Raw genomic sequence first — 15050 nt, 5'->3', positions numbered from 1 at the left:
GTTCAGCTATTTGACAGTGCACGTATGCATTTAAAATAATAATAAAAATATTAATTTTATTTTGCCTTTTATGATGAACAGTTCATATTCTTTGCTTGCACAGTGAAATATAACAGGGGTAGCCAACCTTTCAACTTTAGGACTCCTGTGTAGAGAAGGAAATTTCAGCAGGTGCAGCTTGTCATCAGTGACAATCTGCACCAGCTGAAACTTCCTCTTCTATACAGTTGTTAAAGGTCAAAGAACTCTAACGTTGGAAGGTTGACCACCGCTGAAATATACAAAGGTGGTTGTCAGAAGGTTCAGGTTATCTCATCTGATAATAGGCCTAGCCATGAAGCAACCTGATTTAACTGGGTGGTGGGAGGAGAGGCAGTTTAGGATGCCCTTCACTTACTAAAAGAATGAATGTTCTATTATTTAGGAAACCCATTTCAAGCACCTTTGTTCATATAGACAATGAAGATATTGACGTTGTGCCGAGTTCAAATGGGTCTTCACAGTTCAGTATAGAAGAGGTTTATTTGCTTACGAAGAATAATAAGGAAGAATGCACCCATGCCAATCATTTACAGTTCACATATGTTCCAATAATACTTAAAGAACAAGAAGAAGGTAAACAAATGTGATGTACGCTTTTAAGGAATTGTCAGGAAATCTCATGTTTATTCAATGTATGTGCTAGCTATCTTGTTTGTCCACATGTTACAGAGTAATTAAAACACTGGGAGTTCACTTACCCTTAAAGATGCAAATGGTTGGATACAAGTCTGTAGTATTACAGTGGGTCCTTATCATCCATGGGTTCGGAATGCACAGATTTGTCTTACCTTGGTTCCAAACCTGCGGCTGGAGGGCTTCACCAAACTTCCTGGATGCGATCAGAAGTGTCTTCTGGTCACATCCAGGAAGTGTTCTAAGGCATGTGACCTCTGGGACCTCCCAACCTCAGTAATCCCAGAAGTTTCTGGGACATACTTCCAGTTTTACAAAAACCTGTGGGACGCATTCTGAGGCATGCAGACGCTACATGTGGCCTCCCCATGCCTCAGTACACCTCCAGATGTGACCAGAAGGCACTTTCGGTTGTGCCTGGAGATCCTCTAAAGAGGCCTCCGCAGTTCTTGTTATCTGCGGGTTTGGTATCTACAGAGAGTCTGGGAAAGAACCCCTGCGGATACCGAGGTCCTACCTATGCTAATGTTTTATGTATTTTTTCACATATTATTATTCACATATACTCAGCTGGGCAACTCTGTCTTTTCTGGGCGGATTTTTTCTTTGTCCCTGAATTATCCTTGGAGAAAACACTACACCTTTATGCATTAAAAAGTTTAGTATATAAACATATAAGAAGTATCTGTAGAGAAGCCCACCCTTGCATTTCTGCAGGCGTCTTTCTTCTAAGCATGCTTTCGGAATGAAAGTCAGTTAATTGAATAATCACTTCCAGAGTTCTTTAAGAATGTCAACAAGTGTGTAGACAGAGGTGATCCAGCTAACTTTCTATATTTGGACTTTCAAAAAGCTTTTGCAAAGATCCAAAGCCTCTTGAGTAAACTTGGCAACCATGGAATAAGATTACAGTCCCTTGAAGTGGTGATTGGTTGAAGAGCTGGAAGCGGGGTGGGAATGGGCAATCTTCACAGTGAAAAGAAATAGGAATCTGTATGGGACTGGTACTTTTTAACTTGTTCATAAATTATCTGATTGCAAGGTCAGCAAGTTTACACATGACACCAAGCTTTTCAGAGTGGTAAAAGCCAAAATAGATTGTGAAGGGCTCCAAAGAACATCTCCAACTGGGTGAATTTGCAACCAAATGGCAAATGCATTTCAGTGTCAATAAGTGTAAACAGATGCACTTTAGGACAGGACATCCCAATTTCACTTATAAACTGATGAGGTTTGAGCTGTCAGTGACAAACCAGGAAAAAAAATATTTGGAACATGGTGGATAGTTCAATGAGGGGTCATTAAGAAGGGGATTATTCATTTATTTATTTATTTAAATGATTTATATCCCATCTTTTCCTCTAACAATGACTGCTAATATTATAATACCCCTATAAAAAGCTGTAATTTGACAACATTCAAAATATTGGGTGCAGTTCAGGTCACCACAGGTCAAGGAGAATATTGTCGAACTGAAAGAGTTGCAAAGGAGGGCAACCAAAATTATCACCTTTCTAATGAAGAAAGGCTACATCTTTTGGGATTTTAGCATGTAAAAGAGGTACTTATGATTGAGACTTATCAAATTATGCATGGTCTGGAGAGAAAGAAGTTGTTCTTCATCTCTAACAGCATCCAATGAAACCAATTGGGAGGAGATTTAGAAAGAGTTAAAGGAGGTATTTCATTGCAAGAGCATAATTAGTCTGTGGAATTTATTGCCACAAGTGTGGTGATGATCACTAACTGAGGGCCCAATCCTATCCAATTTTCCAGGGCCAGTGTAGCTGTGCCAGTGGGGCGTGCACTGCATCCTATGGTGGGGAGGCAGTCACAGAGGCCTCCTCAAGGTATGGGCACATTTGTTCCCATACCTCAGGGCTGCATTTTGGTTGCACCGGTGCAGGAAAGTTGGATGGGACTGGGCCCTTAGATGGCATAAGGGGATTGGGCAAAATTGTGGAGGGTACAGATCCATCAACGGCTACTAGTAATGAGAGCTGTACACTATCTCTGGGTTCAGCAGCAGTATTCTTCTCAATACCAGTTGCCTGAGAGCAGTGGTTGGAGAGAAGTATGCCTTTCCCTCCTGTCTGTAGACTTTTCAGAGAAAACTTGTCGGCCTCTGTGAAAAACAGGATGCTGGACTAGATGGGCTTTGGGCCTGATCCAGCAGGGCTTTTCTTATGTTTTTATGTTCTTATGAGTACACTGTGGTTAATAACTGAATTTTAAATAAGTGTTTGCTTTAAAAAATGAAAATGAAAATGTGGTTGAGCAACAAAAACAGTTGGCTGGAATTCAAACGACTCCTTAGCTCATGCAGGGAGCTAGTGCTAGCCCAGTGGAATTTTTCAACTCTGTTTGGTTTACCCCATGGCCATATCACAAATTTTGAAACTCTCCTCGGATTCAGAAACAGTATGGTGTGCAGCATTTGGTGCTGGCTATTTGAGGAAATTTAGTTTAAAGCCAGCTTTGGCTCATAGAATATGAACCAAACTACACAATAAATGTAAGTTTGACTTGTGGCTGAGTCTTATGCCAGTCCACTGGCGGGGAGGCTACAGCGGGCTCCTGCAAGCCAGTTGACAGCCAAAGACTCGCAAGAGAAGGTAAGGCTGTACAGGGCATGGAACAGGGCAGGAGGAGAGTGGAATGTGGAGGAGGTGGTCAAAATGGGTGAGGAGGAGGGTGAATCAGTCCTGGGTGGGCTATAGGTTCATCAGCACATGCTGAATCCTGACCCCCTTCCCAGGCCTGATCTGCCTTCCTGGGTCAGCATGTATCCTACCCTTTCCACTCGCATTAGGGAAGTGCTCAAGGCAACTAACAGCACAATTTGAAAACAAGTGCAAAAATTAAGAAATTCAAAAGATAAACAAGCAATACAGATGTTCTGATGAAAACAGCAGTGGCAAACAGAAATACTGAACAGCACCAAATTAAGTTGAGGGGAGGCTAAATGAAATGATTTTTATAGCACTGTTTGTTACTCAAAGTGACCTGCAAAGTTTTCTCTCAGTGTCTTATTGTATTGTAATTCCATTTTCTGTTTCTTAGGAGATTTACATATTGAAGAAGAACTTATTTTTACCGAGAATTTGACACAATATTCTAAATGGATACCGAATCTGCGTACACTCTTAAGCCGGCTAAGTCTTTTCCAAGTTCAGGATCCCTTTTTAAATTCAAAAGGAGATAGCATCAGAGAGGAGGACATCTTCAGGTGTTGCATAATTAAATTGTGTGCAATGTCTGATATTCGTGTTTAATATCTGAACTCCATTTATTTTAGTGTAGATCCATCTTAATAGTAATTGCTTTATTCTTATAGGACATCACTCAGCCAAGCTTAAGAATCTTTTAAGTAAGATTACTTTTAATGTATGCATATCTAATTTGCTCCTGTTGAAAAACTTGAAGATGTATACCTTTTCCTCAGTCTTGCTCAGTCATTTAAGAGACTTGTGCAGCAATCCTGAGTCATTGGCTAAACTTCTGGTAACGTGAACAGATTCAAAGCAGTTGGGCAGGCCAATCCTATGCTTCCTGGTGCCCAGTGGAACAGTAGCGCCAAAGCAGCAATGGCTGTATCCAGCGGGCATCAGGAAGTCGCTGGGAGTCTCCTCAGGGGAAGGAGACTTTCGTTTCTTCCCCCAAGGAAAGCCCCAGCCCTGGCAATGGAACTCTTTGTGTCTGTGCTGGCTGACACAGGAGCCTCTGTGTCAGGCCTTCTGGTCTGACACGGAATTCAGGATCTGGTGGAGCCCACCCTCCAGCTCCGATTCTTTCCCCCCCCCACACACATTTGTTCCACCCTCTCCCCACCCTCCCCCCTCCCCCCAGAGGCTGCACTACTGCCTGGTGGTTTCACTTACACTTGGCAGCAGTGCTTCCTCCTCCTGCCAGTGCTGGGCCCAGTGCCTGACTGCCAGCACTCCCTACTCTCCGGATGCCATAAATGTGCTTTAGGGCTCTAGGGCTCGGCTCTGGTGCTGGGAGAGTTTAGGGTTGGGCATTAAAACTTGAATTAACTTTCAAAATGTTTGTTGTTGACATTATTATATTAAAATAAAATTATATTTACCTCATTTTCTTTTCTTTTTGCACTCCATTTATTCTATTAGGCCCAAATCCTAACCAACTTTCCAGCATTGGTATAGCTGTGCCAGTGGGACGTGTGCTGCATCCTGCAGTTGGGTGGTACTCACAGAGGCCTCCTCAAAGTAAGGGAATGCTTGTTCCCTTACCTCGGAGCTGCATTGCTCTTATGTTGGTGCTGGAAAGTAGGTTAGGATTGCGCCCTTAATGTGTTTAATGTAATGCAAAAATAAAATAGAATGAGGTAAATATAATTTTTCAAGCACTTAAGAGACTGACAGCCCAATCTTAACTACACTTTCCTGGGAATAAGCCCCATTGACTCTAAAGGGGTTTACTTCTGAGTAGACATGCATAGGATTGGGCTGTTATAACACAGGTCTATGCATGTCTACTCAAAAGTAAGTCCCATTGCATTATATTTGGATTACTCCTAGGAATATGTGTAAAGGATTGCATCCAGAGTGACCAGATACAATGGAGGACACAGTGCCTATATCTTTAACCATTGTATCGAAGGGGACATTTTGGCAGGTGCAGCTCAACATGGGTTAGAAAGCTGCACCTGCCAAAATTTCCTCTTCTATGCAATGGTTGAAGGCAGGGCTTTTCAAACTGGGGCATCGTGATGCTCGAGCCTGCGGGCCCTGGCCCCTGCCCCCTAAAGGGGCGCGGGCAACCTGGAGGCAGGGAGGAGGCAGCAGCACGATCCCCAGGATCGTGCCGCTCAGGGGAGCTGCAGGGAGCCCGGTGCAACCTGCAGCAGGGATCCCTGCAGCAGTGAAAGTAGATGCGGAGCGATCACGCTTCACTTCCATTTTAGCAGAGGCGGGGTGCGATCACTCTGCATCTACTTTCACTGCTGCGGGGAGCCCTGCTGCAGGTCGCGCCGGGCTCCCCGCACCCCCGGGAGGCTGCAGGGGCTTGGATACGTGTACCCAAGCCCCTGCAGCCCCCTGAGCGGTGCAATCCTGGGGATCGCGCCACTGCCTCCCCCTGCTCCTGCTGCCTCCCCCCTCCCACCCATGCAAGAACTTAGTGGCTCTCACACTCTCCCAGAGTTGAAGGTGGTTGAAGGTTGAAGGTATAGGCGCTTGGTCCTCCATTGTATTTGGTCACTCTGATTGCATCTGAGTTGTGCTTATAAAAGTTCTTGCTGCTAAAACAGAAAATCAATGTACTTTTTATGCTGTCATAATGTAAATAGGGCAAGATTAACATGTCCACACTTCAGATATTTTCTAGGTCCTGGATTTGTATGTGTTCAAAGCGTTTCCCAGATTACTGGAATGAAAGCGCCTTTTAATAAAATTATACCAGCATGCTAGGCATTTATCAAGATATGCCTTTCAACATAAGGACACCTCTGTATGCTTCGACCCAATCAGTTGATAAAGTTGTTTTTTTGTAGATTAAAGTCATTTTCAGTTTCTCCTTATCCAGTCCTTGTGCTTAATCCAAGATCTGTCCCAGTACTTTTGATATATAATGTTGACTTGAGTTATACAAATATTCTTTGTGTTACTTCTCAATGAGCATGTAAAGTTTTAGACTGGCAGTCCACAAAGTCAAAGGTATGGAGAAATTTACTTTTGTGTTTTTCCAGTCAAAACTCTCTCCTTTTATTTATTGTTTATGAAGTTTATGTAGGCTAGAATCCTATGCACTTTCTTAGAAGTAGGGCCCATTTAATACATTGGGACTTCATAAGTAAATATGCATAGGATGCCACTGTAATGTACACTCCCTGTGAAAGTTACTGATCTTGAACGAATTACAATTTGCACCAAAATTTGTCTGTCTGATTAATTATATCAGATTGATCTTTGCTACCCACAACCTACTAATTTGACATCTGACACTTCTCTAATTTAATATAAACATTAACTGGTGTTTCAAAAGAATTAGTATCTTTATGTTATTGATAAACATCTCAAACATACATAACATTGCAAACTAAATGGCAATAACCGACTGTTTTGATTTTCTTTTTAACAGAGAGTGCTTTACTTTCCAAAGGAGTATGACATCACAAGAAAAAGGAAGAGAGCTGCTTGAAGATTTTTGCAAAATGACTTTAAGTAATGAGGAGGTATGTCAGTGACTTCAGCAAATGGTACCAAACATACTTGTCAAATCAGTGTGCCATGTTTCCCAACTTGAAATTTATTGTGCAAACTGTATCAATAGTATTTGCTGAGCTGCTAAAGATGGTTGTGTAGGCTGGGCTTCTTGCACTTGATCACCTGTGCATCTTGTACTTGATCACTTTAGCAAGCCTGTGCAGAAAGATTTCATTTCTACCTCATGAAGCTAAGATGCCAATGACCCAACATATGCTAAAACACTGGAACATAGTTTGCACTTGCAAACTAAATGAAGTTTGTGAAAATAAAAAGTTCTGTAAAAGCAGGCTCATTATCTTTGCATTGAAACAAAACTTATCTTTGCCAACTATTGGAATGCAGAGAGTTCCATTACATAGAATAGTTTTCCAGTTGTTTCTGAATGAGAGGTCTGTTCGATTTGTGCCTTTCTTTCTGCATGCACATTAGCTCCCAGCAGTGGCGTCACTAGGATTTGAGTCACCCAGTGCAGGAGGCCTGCGCATCACCCCATGTAGTGGGTTGGGCAATGCCCCAGGTGGGCATGGTGATGTACCATTGCCCCGCCCCCACCTGTTTTTGGGCTGTACCTTTTGTTATAACACAGATATTTCAATGTGATTTGTTTCATTGCATTCTGCATGAAATTACACATTGATTGATATATAACATGATGGTCTTATTCCTCCAAACTCTGATTTTAGTGATTTTGAAAACTTGTAGAATCTCTCACGCACACACCCCTTGTCAACTTACTAACACCTTATTGCAGCAGTTCTCAAACTTTTAGCACTGGGACCCACTTTTTAGAACGACAATCTGTCCAGGACCCATTGGAAGTGAGGTCGTGGCCAGAAGTGACATCATCAAGCAAATTAAAATAAATAATTATAAATAATTAAATTAAAATAAAATAATTACATAAGGGGGAGCCAGTCCTGTTCCACCAAATGAATCTACTCTGAAGTAAGTCCTATTGTGGTCAATGGGGCTTACTCTCAGGAAAGTGTGGGTAGGTTTGCAGCCTGTGAGCCCAATCCTATGCATGTCTACTCAGAAGTAAGTCCCATAGTGGTCAATGGAGCTTACTCTGTAGCCTGCCTGCAATAACAACCCCCAAAAAGAATCAGTGAGATTTCCATCCCTCCCCAGTGCCCAGTTTAAAGTTCTTCTATTTCAGGCATATCAAGATAAAGACCCACCTGGCTTTGCAAGTGCAAAATAGAAAACATGCCCCTTACCAGTTCAAGCCACTTTTTTGTCCTTTTTAGGGGAGGGGGGGGGAAGGCTGCCTCTGGACATTTGTTGCACTCCAGCTCCATTGGATCAGGACCATTCTGGTGTCCTCACATTGCCTGGCCTGACCACCAGCCAAGGCACATCTGCCTACTCGTGACTAAACGCGACATGAGGCTGCTTCACTTTCCATAGGGCTCCATAGACTCGCAACTGAGAGGGGGAACCTCCTTCTCCGTGTTTTGGGGGCTGCATTCATTGAATCAGGACCATTCTGACTTCTTTGGAGTCCTCTCAGCCTGCCTCTCAGCCTGCCTTGACTAAGGCAAGTCCGCCTACTTGCTAGTAAACGCAACCACGTGGCTTCATTTTGGGCTCAGACTTGCAGCTGGGAGGGGGGAGCTTCTCGGGTGTTTTGGGGGGCTGCATTCATTGGATTGGGACCTTTGTGGTGTCGTTGGATTCCTCTCAGCCTGCCCTTTCCGACGGACTATGGCAAGTACACCTACTCATGAGTAAACGTGCGATACGGCTCACTTTCATTTTCCATAGGGCTCCATGCATTTTTTCCTTCCAGTGTTTTGGCCATAACATTTGAACGAAAGCAGCGACTTCAATTCTGGTTTTTGCACTGCACTCCACTGGCCATTCCGCATCCAACGGTGTATATGGCATGACGGGATATCTCCTAACGCTGCGAAGTTAGCGCGTCCACCGTCCAGGGCGTGTCACCCGGTGCGGCCCACACCCCCCACACCCCCCTAGCGATGGCAGTGGCTCCCAGCTTTAGATTCAATATGGAGTTTGCATGTGGGGAAAACAATGAGTGCACTGGGATAACTGTGAGATGAGAATCATTCTTATTGATCATTCTTATTTAATAAAATATTGTGGCTCTACTGGCTGGCTGGCTGGCTGGAGAGTACAGCATATATCCCAGCCACCCTGCCACCATACCAATCAGCCAGGCAGTGGTACAGTGTTCAGCGATGTCACAGGCTGTGACCTGCTCCTGGCTGCAAGAGTGAGGGGCTAATGAGCTGGGGCTGGCCAAAGGGAATGGGACCAGCCTTGGCCCTATAAAGTACCTTGGAGAAAGAAATTGAGAGAGAGGCAGAAGGAAATAGAGAGGAGGCAGTGAGGAGAGCAAGGAGGAAAGGGAGAGGAAGCAGAAAGGAGCTGGGAATAAGAACAATGGATTCAGGAAAGAGGCACCAGGAAAGGGAGGAAAGGAGACTTCCTTGCTTAGAGAGTAAGGTATGGCAGGGACCCAACATCCTCTAGGGAGGACTGAACCCAGCTCAAAAGAACTTGGAGGCTAGAGTCCCAGAAGAGCAGGAGAAAGGAGAGGGGGCCAGAGAGCAGAATTACAGAAGTGGTCCAGTGGCAACTCTGGCCAGGAGTTCAGGAAATGGCTGTCCTCAGTGTCCCCGAGTGACCATCTGCTCTGGGGTGGGCCATGGCTGCCCTCATAAGGATCTGGAGCCATCCCCTAGAGCAGTAATGCAGAACCGATATGAGATATGAACTGATATGCAAGTGGTAGCCTATGAGATCCCTAGACGTTGCATTATAGGAGGAGAGCCACCACATAAGAGCCCTAAGGGAGTGCAGGGGCCAAGGCCAGAGAAAAGAGTGAAGAATCTGGGGAGAAGGGCAAACTCCTCTCCTTTTTTTGATTCGGTCCACTATTTGGACCCAAATAAATGAGAACAATGCACTGACTGTATCTAGGCTGGTATGTTGGTAAGTTTCCTAAGTGTACTGGAAGTTGAACTTCCCCCATGGGAGGAGGAAGTAGAGATGACATATTAAAGTTTGACGTGTGACACTGACCTCATCTTCAATATCCACCTCTCCGCCTATAGAGAAAGAGGATTAGGGCTGAAAGAAGCAGCAATCCAAATTGGGGTAACCCTTTCCCCCATGATTCTTGATCTGGAGTGGCTTGCCCAAAGTACCATTTGCCTCGGGAAACTACTGTTTTTCCCCATAGCGGCTTTTCAGGGCAAATAGTAACTCTGGGGGCTTTATCCAAATTGGGACTGCAATGTGAGGGGTTAAACTCTGCTCCTCTATGCCACGCATATGCATATTGCCCCTCTATGGCTGCCATTTTTAAATAAACTTAAAAAATGAAAAGATGCTGTTGCATTTAGCATCATGTCTAGTTTAATTAACTTTGTTCTGGAATGAAATGTACAACAATATTTATATTATTATTATATAATGTTAGTCATCTCCTTTTAATTGCTTAAATCTTGCCCAATTCTTTTGCTAAAAACTCCTTGGATCATTCAGGTATACACTACTTCAAGCTGCTTTGAGATATACTGCTCCAATTTCTTTTCTTTCTAGACACTTGTCCTGCCACTCAAGTTACAGTCCAACAAAACAACAGACCTTCTACTAAAGCCCGAAATTCCCACATGTTCGGCACTGAAACTTTTATTGCAAGTAACTCCAGAAGCTATGCCAAATGAAAGTGAAGATTATGAAATAACCAGTAAAGGTGAGGACACATTAAATTAAACTTTAATTTAAATACCCACCTTCTCAATTTCATTATTTTATTTTCTGATCCTTTATCATGACTAAAGGTGTTTGTTTTCAGTGAGTAAGATAGGATTACAACCTAAGGGTTCAGTCCTAATAAATAAGCACTGACTTATGCCTTACGGCATGTTTGCAGGCCCTAGTACCAGTGGAGAGTCGGTGTTAGCCTCGAACTGGCTGGCGCCAGGCTGGTGCTGGTGAAGCACTGAAGCTCTGCTGCTCTGCGGTCGCATGGACCACCGGGCAGTGGAGAGGTAGGTGGGGGCATGGGGGAGGTGGGGAGAGACGTTCCAGGGTGGGAGGGAAGTGGAGGGAGGGTGGGAAGAAGAGGTGTGCAGGTGGGAAGGAGCTGGGTGGGAGGGAGGTGGAGCTAGTGGAACTAGCGGGCCGTCCACCTAACACGAAGGCTCTAAATTCTACGCCAACCCTTGGGTTGTCATAGAATCAAGTAGCCCCATTGTGGGGCTATTCACTTTACCTGGGGGAAGGGGATGGAAGTCCCCTTCTCTCGAAGAGGCGGCGGCAGCTGCCTGGGGTATGTTGGATGCAGTGGCAGCCATTTTCGGTGCCGCTACAGCCCCATGTGCTGGGCAGCTCAGGATTGGACTGTCTTATGGAACAAAATGGGCTTACTTCTGAGTAAGGTAAATTTCGGTTTTCAAATGCCTCTAATCATGACTCATGCAAAGCAAATATTCCAAATCATTCTGTATGCACTACCTCAGTTACTTAGAACCTACATAAAGGCCATCCTTAGGATTTAATTAATCTTAATGTCTTTTTCAGACATCAAAACAAACATTACATCTGATATAGAAATTTCACAATACTGTCCCACACATGAAGTTAGTACGAGGCAGAGCAGTAGTGCGGTGGAATTCAGGAAGCCAGGTAAGACTCTGACAAATAAACGTGAGACAGCATCTAAACAAAGGTATTTTGGAGATGTCAGATAGCTCTGTTGACCCAATTTCATATTTCTAACCCCAAGTATCTGAAAGGGGATTGGTAGAGAAGTTTAGGATTTTCTGCTATTCTGGACACAAAATGCTGAAAAAGAGGAACCTTTTAACGCCCTCTTATATTTAGCAGGGGAAGAGCATCTGTCCCTTTTTACTCCCAACATGGCGTCTTTTCCAGTGGCTGTTGCTGGTATCCTTTCTGCACCTTTTTGTAGACTGTGAGCCCTTTGGGGAAAGGGAACTGTCACGGAAAAGTAAGAATTAGGTCTGTTTCACTTTAAATTTCAACTGTAAGATTTCTTTTTTTTCCCTTGGCTTGGGGTGACTGAGTCTATAATTGGGAACTTAAAAATACCTGTGAGGCTAAATTGGGAGGGGTTAGGAGTGAGTTGTGCTATCTATAAAATCTCCCCCAGGTAGTGAGGGAGGAGTTAGCTTCTTTGGATTCAACTGAGTTTCTTGTTAGCTGTTACCTAAATTGTATTGTGGAGAAAAGACTATTAGATGAAAGCTAGGGTTTTCCTATTAGTTTTTAAAGTGCTTTAGGGTGCAATCCTACCCTGCACTGGAACAGACAAGGCAAGAGGCTTGCGCTGTATCCAGCACAGGATTGGGGCCCATAGCAGCTCAGTCAGAGGTAAGGGGAAACTTTTCCCCTTACCTTCAGGTAAGGTGCCCTGGCCCCTATGGGTCTCCTCGGACTTGTGCCACCTCCTGAAGTGGCACTGATTACTGATTTTGGAGGAACACTGAAATCAGTGTTACTGATTTTGGAGGACTTTGGGTTTATTCAGGTCCAGACTGGTTAATAGCTGGAAGTAGGAGACTCTTAGAACCACACAGCTGCCTGTTGTAGTAGACGTGGGCAGGAGGCCTGTGTGACAGAAGCCATTTATTTATATAACAAAATAAATCAACTACTTTTTGTTGAAAAGCAATATAATAATAATAATAATAATAATGTAGAAGTATCTGCATCTGGAGTCACTCCTTTTTTTGTTGTTATCAGGTGAGCTCAGCTTGCCTCTGACTTTGCTCCTCAAATGAACCTCACCCTGAATTCTATGCTGATTTTCAGTTCGTCTTTGCCCTTCCCACATGCATTGGGCACCTGTCTGTCTAAAGTATTTATGTGCTTCACATCTTTATTGGATTAAACATTTGTGCAGTGTGTTTTGTTTCTTAAAACAACAGTTCAGGTTTTGGTTTTTTTTAAGTTGGAACAGTGCAATTAATGAATAGGGGAGGTGGCTACATGACTGTCATAAGGACCAGCACTCTGTACAGCTCCTTTGGTTGAAAACAGGAAGAACTGGTTTCCTCTGAACTCAGTCTTGGGGGGGGGGGGTGGAGGAAAATTGTATGTGTGTTTGGATGCACCTTCTGAGATTGAATTGGCTGCTCCTATGATACAAGGGTTATTTTTATTGTAAGAATTCCAGTGCTGTTTGTTCTTAACTCTGCAAAGGTTGCTGCTTTCTTTAATTTTGTCTCTTCTGTAATTGTCAGCAAACTATACTCTGTTACATGCTGGGGAATTGGAGGAACCACTGACTCCTGTATGCAGATCAGAGAACGTTCATGTGAATTCACTCTATGCAGAATTACAATTGGAACCCATTTCTCCCTTTACTAAAAGGTAAGGGAAGTCCAATAGTGAGATAAAATTGGGTGAAACTATTCAGATTGATACAAATTTGATTTGCAGCCCAGTCTTTTGGGTTGTCACCCAACTTTCATTCTGGCAGCAGAATGTGTTTTCTGGCTGATGCAAAAGGCACTCTGGAAGCATGTAGAGCTGCATGCTTCTGGACCACCATCAGAGAGACTGTGGAGGTCCAGCATGAGGCAGCAGGACAACAGAAGCCTGGAGATGAGTTGGTAGGGTGGACTTAGGATGGGGGTGTTGGGCCAAATGGGGGCAGGACTGGGGGCATTCAGAGGTAGGAAGGGGTGGCGCCTGGCTAAGGGTGACTTTCACTGGCTACTGTCTCCTCTAGTTCCAATTGACATGTCCCTTTGCCTTCTTGTGCTAGCTAAAGAGCTGGCACAGGTCTTAGGAGGCTCATTGCCAGTTGCAGGGCTTATGGAAGGTAAGGAAAAGTATTTTCTCTTTCTCCTCCAAGCCTCCTTATCAGCTCCCCCTCTGTGCATAACATGCAGTGCAGCCAGATTTGGCATGGCTGCATGCTATGGCAGGGAAAACCATACAATTGGATTGTTATTGGGTTAACTAAAATTGAAGCATGTTTTGCAACCCATCAGTTCTTGCAGGATTTTATCCTGATGCAGGGGTGTCCAACCCACGGCATGTCTGCCACTAATGACACGCAGGCATTAGTGGCACATGCAAAGTTGCCATGTATTTTTGAAAAACATTTAAATAATAACAAAGAAAGCACCACAGCTGTTTATGGTTTGCTTGATTTCTTTGCTACTCCTTACACAGTGTGCCCCTAAGTTTCTAGCATTGCAATGGGCACAATCAGGACAGCCACGACTACCCTGCATTATTTGCTCTGGTTGGAAAAAGGGGAGAAAGCCAACAGGGCAAATGCTAGTGAGCTGCAAGCAGCTGACAAGTCACTTGCTTACCTGAGAAGGACAGTATTCATGGAGTGGTGAAGAAGGAAGGGAGTGGGGAAGCGGAGGGATGGCCAATGAGAGCAGCAAAGCCCAAGTGGCCCAGCCAGGCAGATATACCATCTTCAGGAGAAACATTTGCAAAGAGATCCCAATTAAGATCATCTTTGAGGATGAGAAGATGGGGAGGCAGAGGGAGGCTGTGCTGTGCAGAAGGGCAATAAATGCACCTTACGTGGATCTTGGAATGAGTCCTGCTGGGTTGGACTAAAGTCATTGCAGGCTGCCTTTCTGGCATCATCAACAGCCAGCCAGATGTCTTTGGAAAGCCCCAAAATAGGCAACAGCAACTCCCATGTTTCTTGCTGTGTGTTTTCTGGCACTCAGAAATATACTGTCCTTGACCTTAGAGGCTCTATTTAGCTATTCTGCTAATCACTAAAAGCAACATTAAGGTAGAGTGGCATGATCAAAATTCTCTACATAAAGATTGGCACATGGTGTGCTACAGGTTGGCCACCCCTGTACTACTGCAAATCTCCACAGTTCCTTAGCCACCAAGCCGAATGCAGCCTGTCAAGTGCTTTATACCTCTGTTTTTGCAGTGCAGTCAGGCTGCGAAGACATTTATTGACCTTCCGGTGGGCTGCCATACAGGAATAATGGGCTGCTTTTGGCTTGGGTAAACATTTGTGTAATCCTGCCTTCTTTTGTTTTTACCACTCAGAAGTTTGTATAACCTAAACCTCTAAGGCAGCGGTTCTCTATGTTCTCAGCTGCTCTAAGTTCTTCGGAGGGGGGGGGGGAGGCAGCGATGCAATCCCTAGGA

At 44.2% G+C, this 15050-nt stretch overlaps 1 protein-coding gene across 1 annotated transcript in view; it reads left to right on the top strand.

The window, feature by feature from the left end:
• The window catches only part of SHOC1 (shortage in chiasmata 1), a 59939-nt gene that overhangs the window by 7965 nt on the left and 36924 nt on the right, over positions 1–15050 (top strand). Inside the window, exons 4-9 of the mRNA XM_066612612.1 lie at positions 425–615; positions 3742–3904; positions 6778–6871; positions 10479–10632; positions 11463–11567; positions 13148–13277. Of these exons, the coding sequence (XP_066468709.1) occupies positions 425–615; positions 3742–3904; positions 6778–6871; positions 10479–10632; positions 11463–11567; positions 13148–13277 (837 nt within the window). The remainder of the gene's footprint in view (positions 1–424; positions 616–3741; positions 3905–6777; positions 6872–10478; positions 10633–11462; positions 11568–13147; positions 13278–15050) is intronic.

Source organism: Tiliqua scincoides, chromosome 2 (assembly GCF_035046505.1).
Source record: "Tiliqua scincoides isolate rTilSci1 chromosome 2, rTilSci1.hap2, whole genome shotgun sequence".
Classification (NCBI taxonomy): Eukaryota; Metazoa; Chordata; class Lepidosauria; order Squamata; family Scincidae; genus Tiliqua; species Tiliqua scincoides.
The sequence above is the reverse complement of the archived record's forward strand: the minus strand, read 5'-3'. Positions and strand labels throughout refer to the sequence as shown.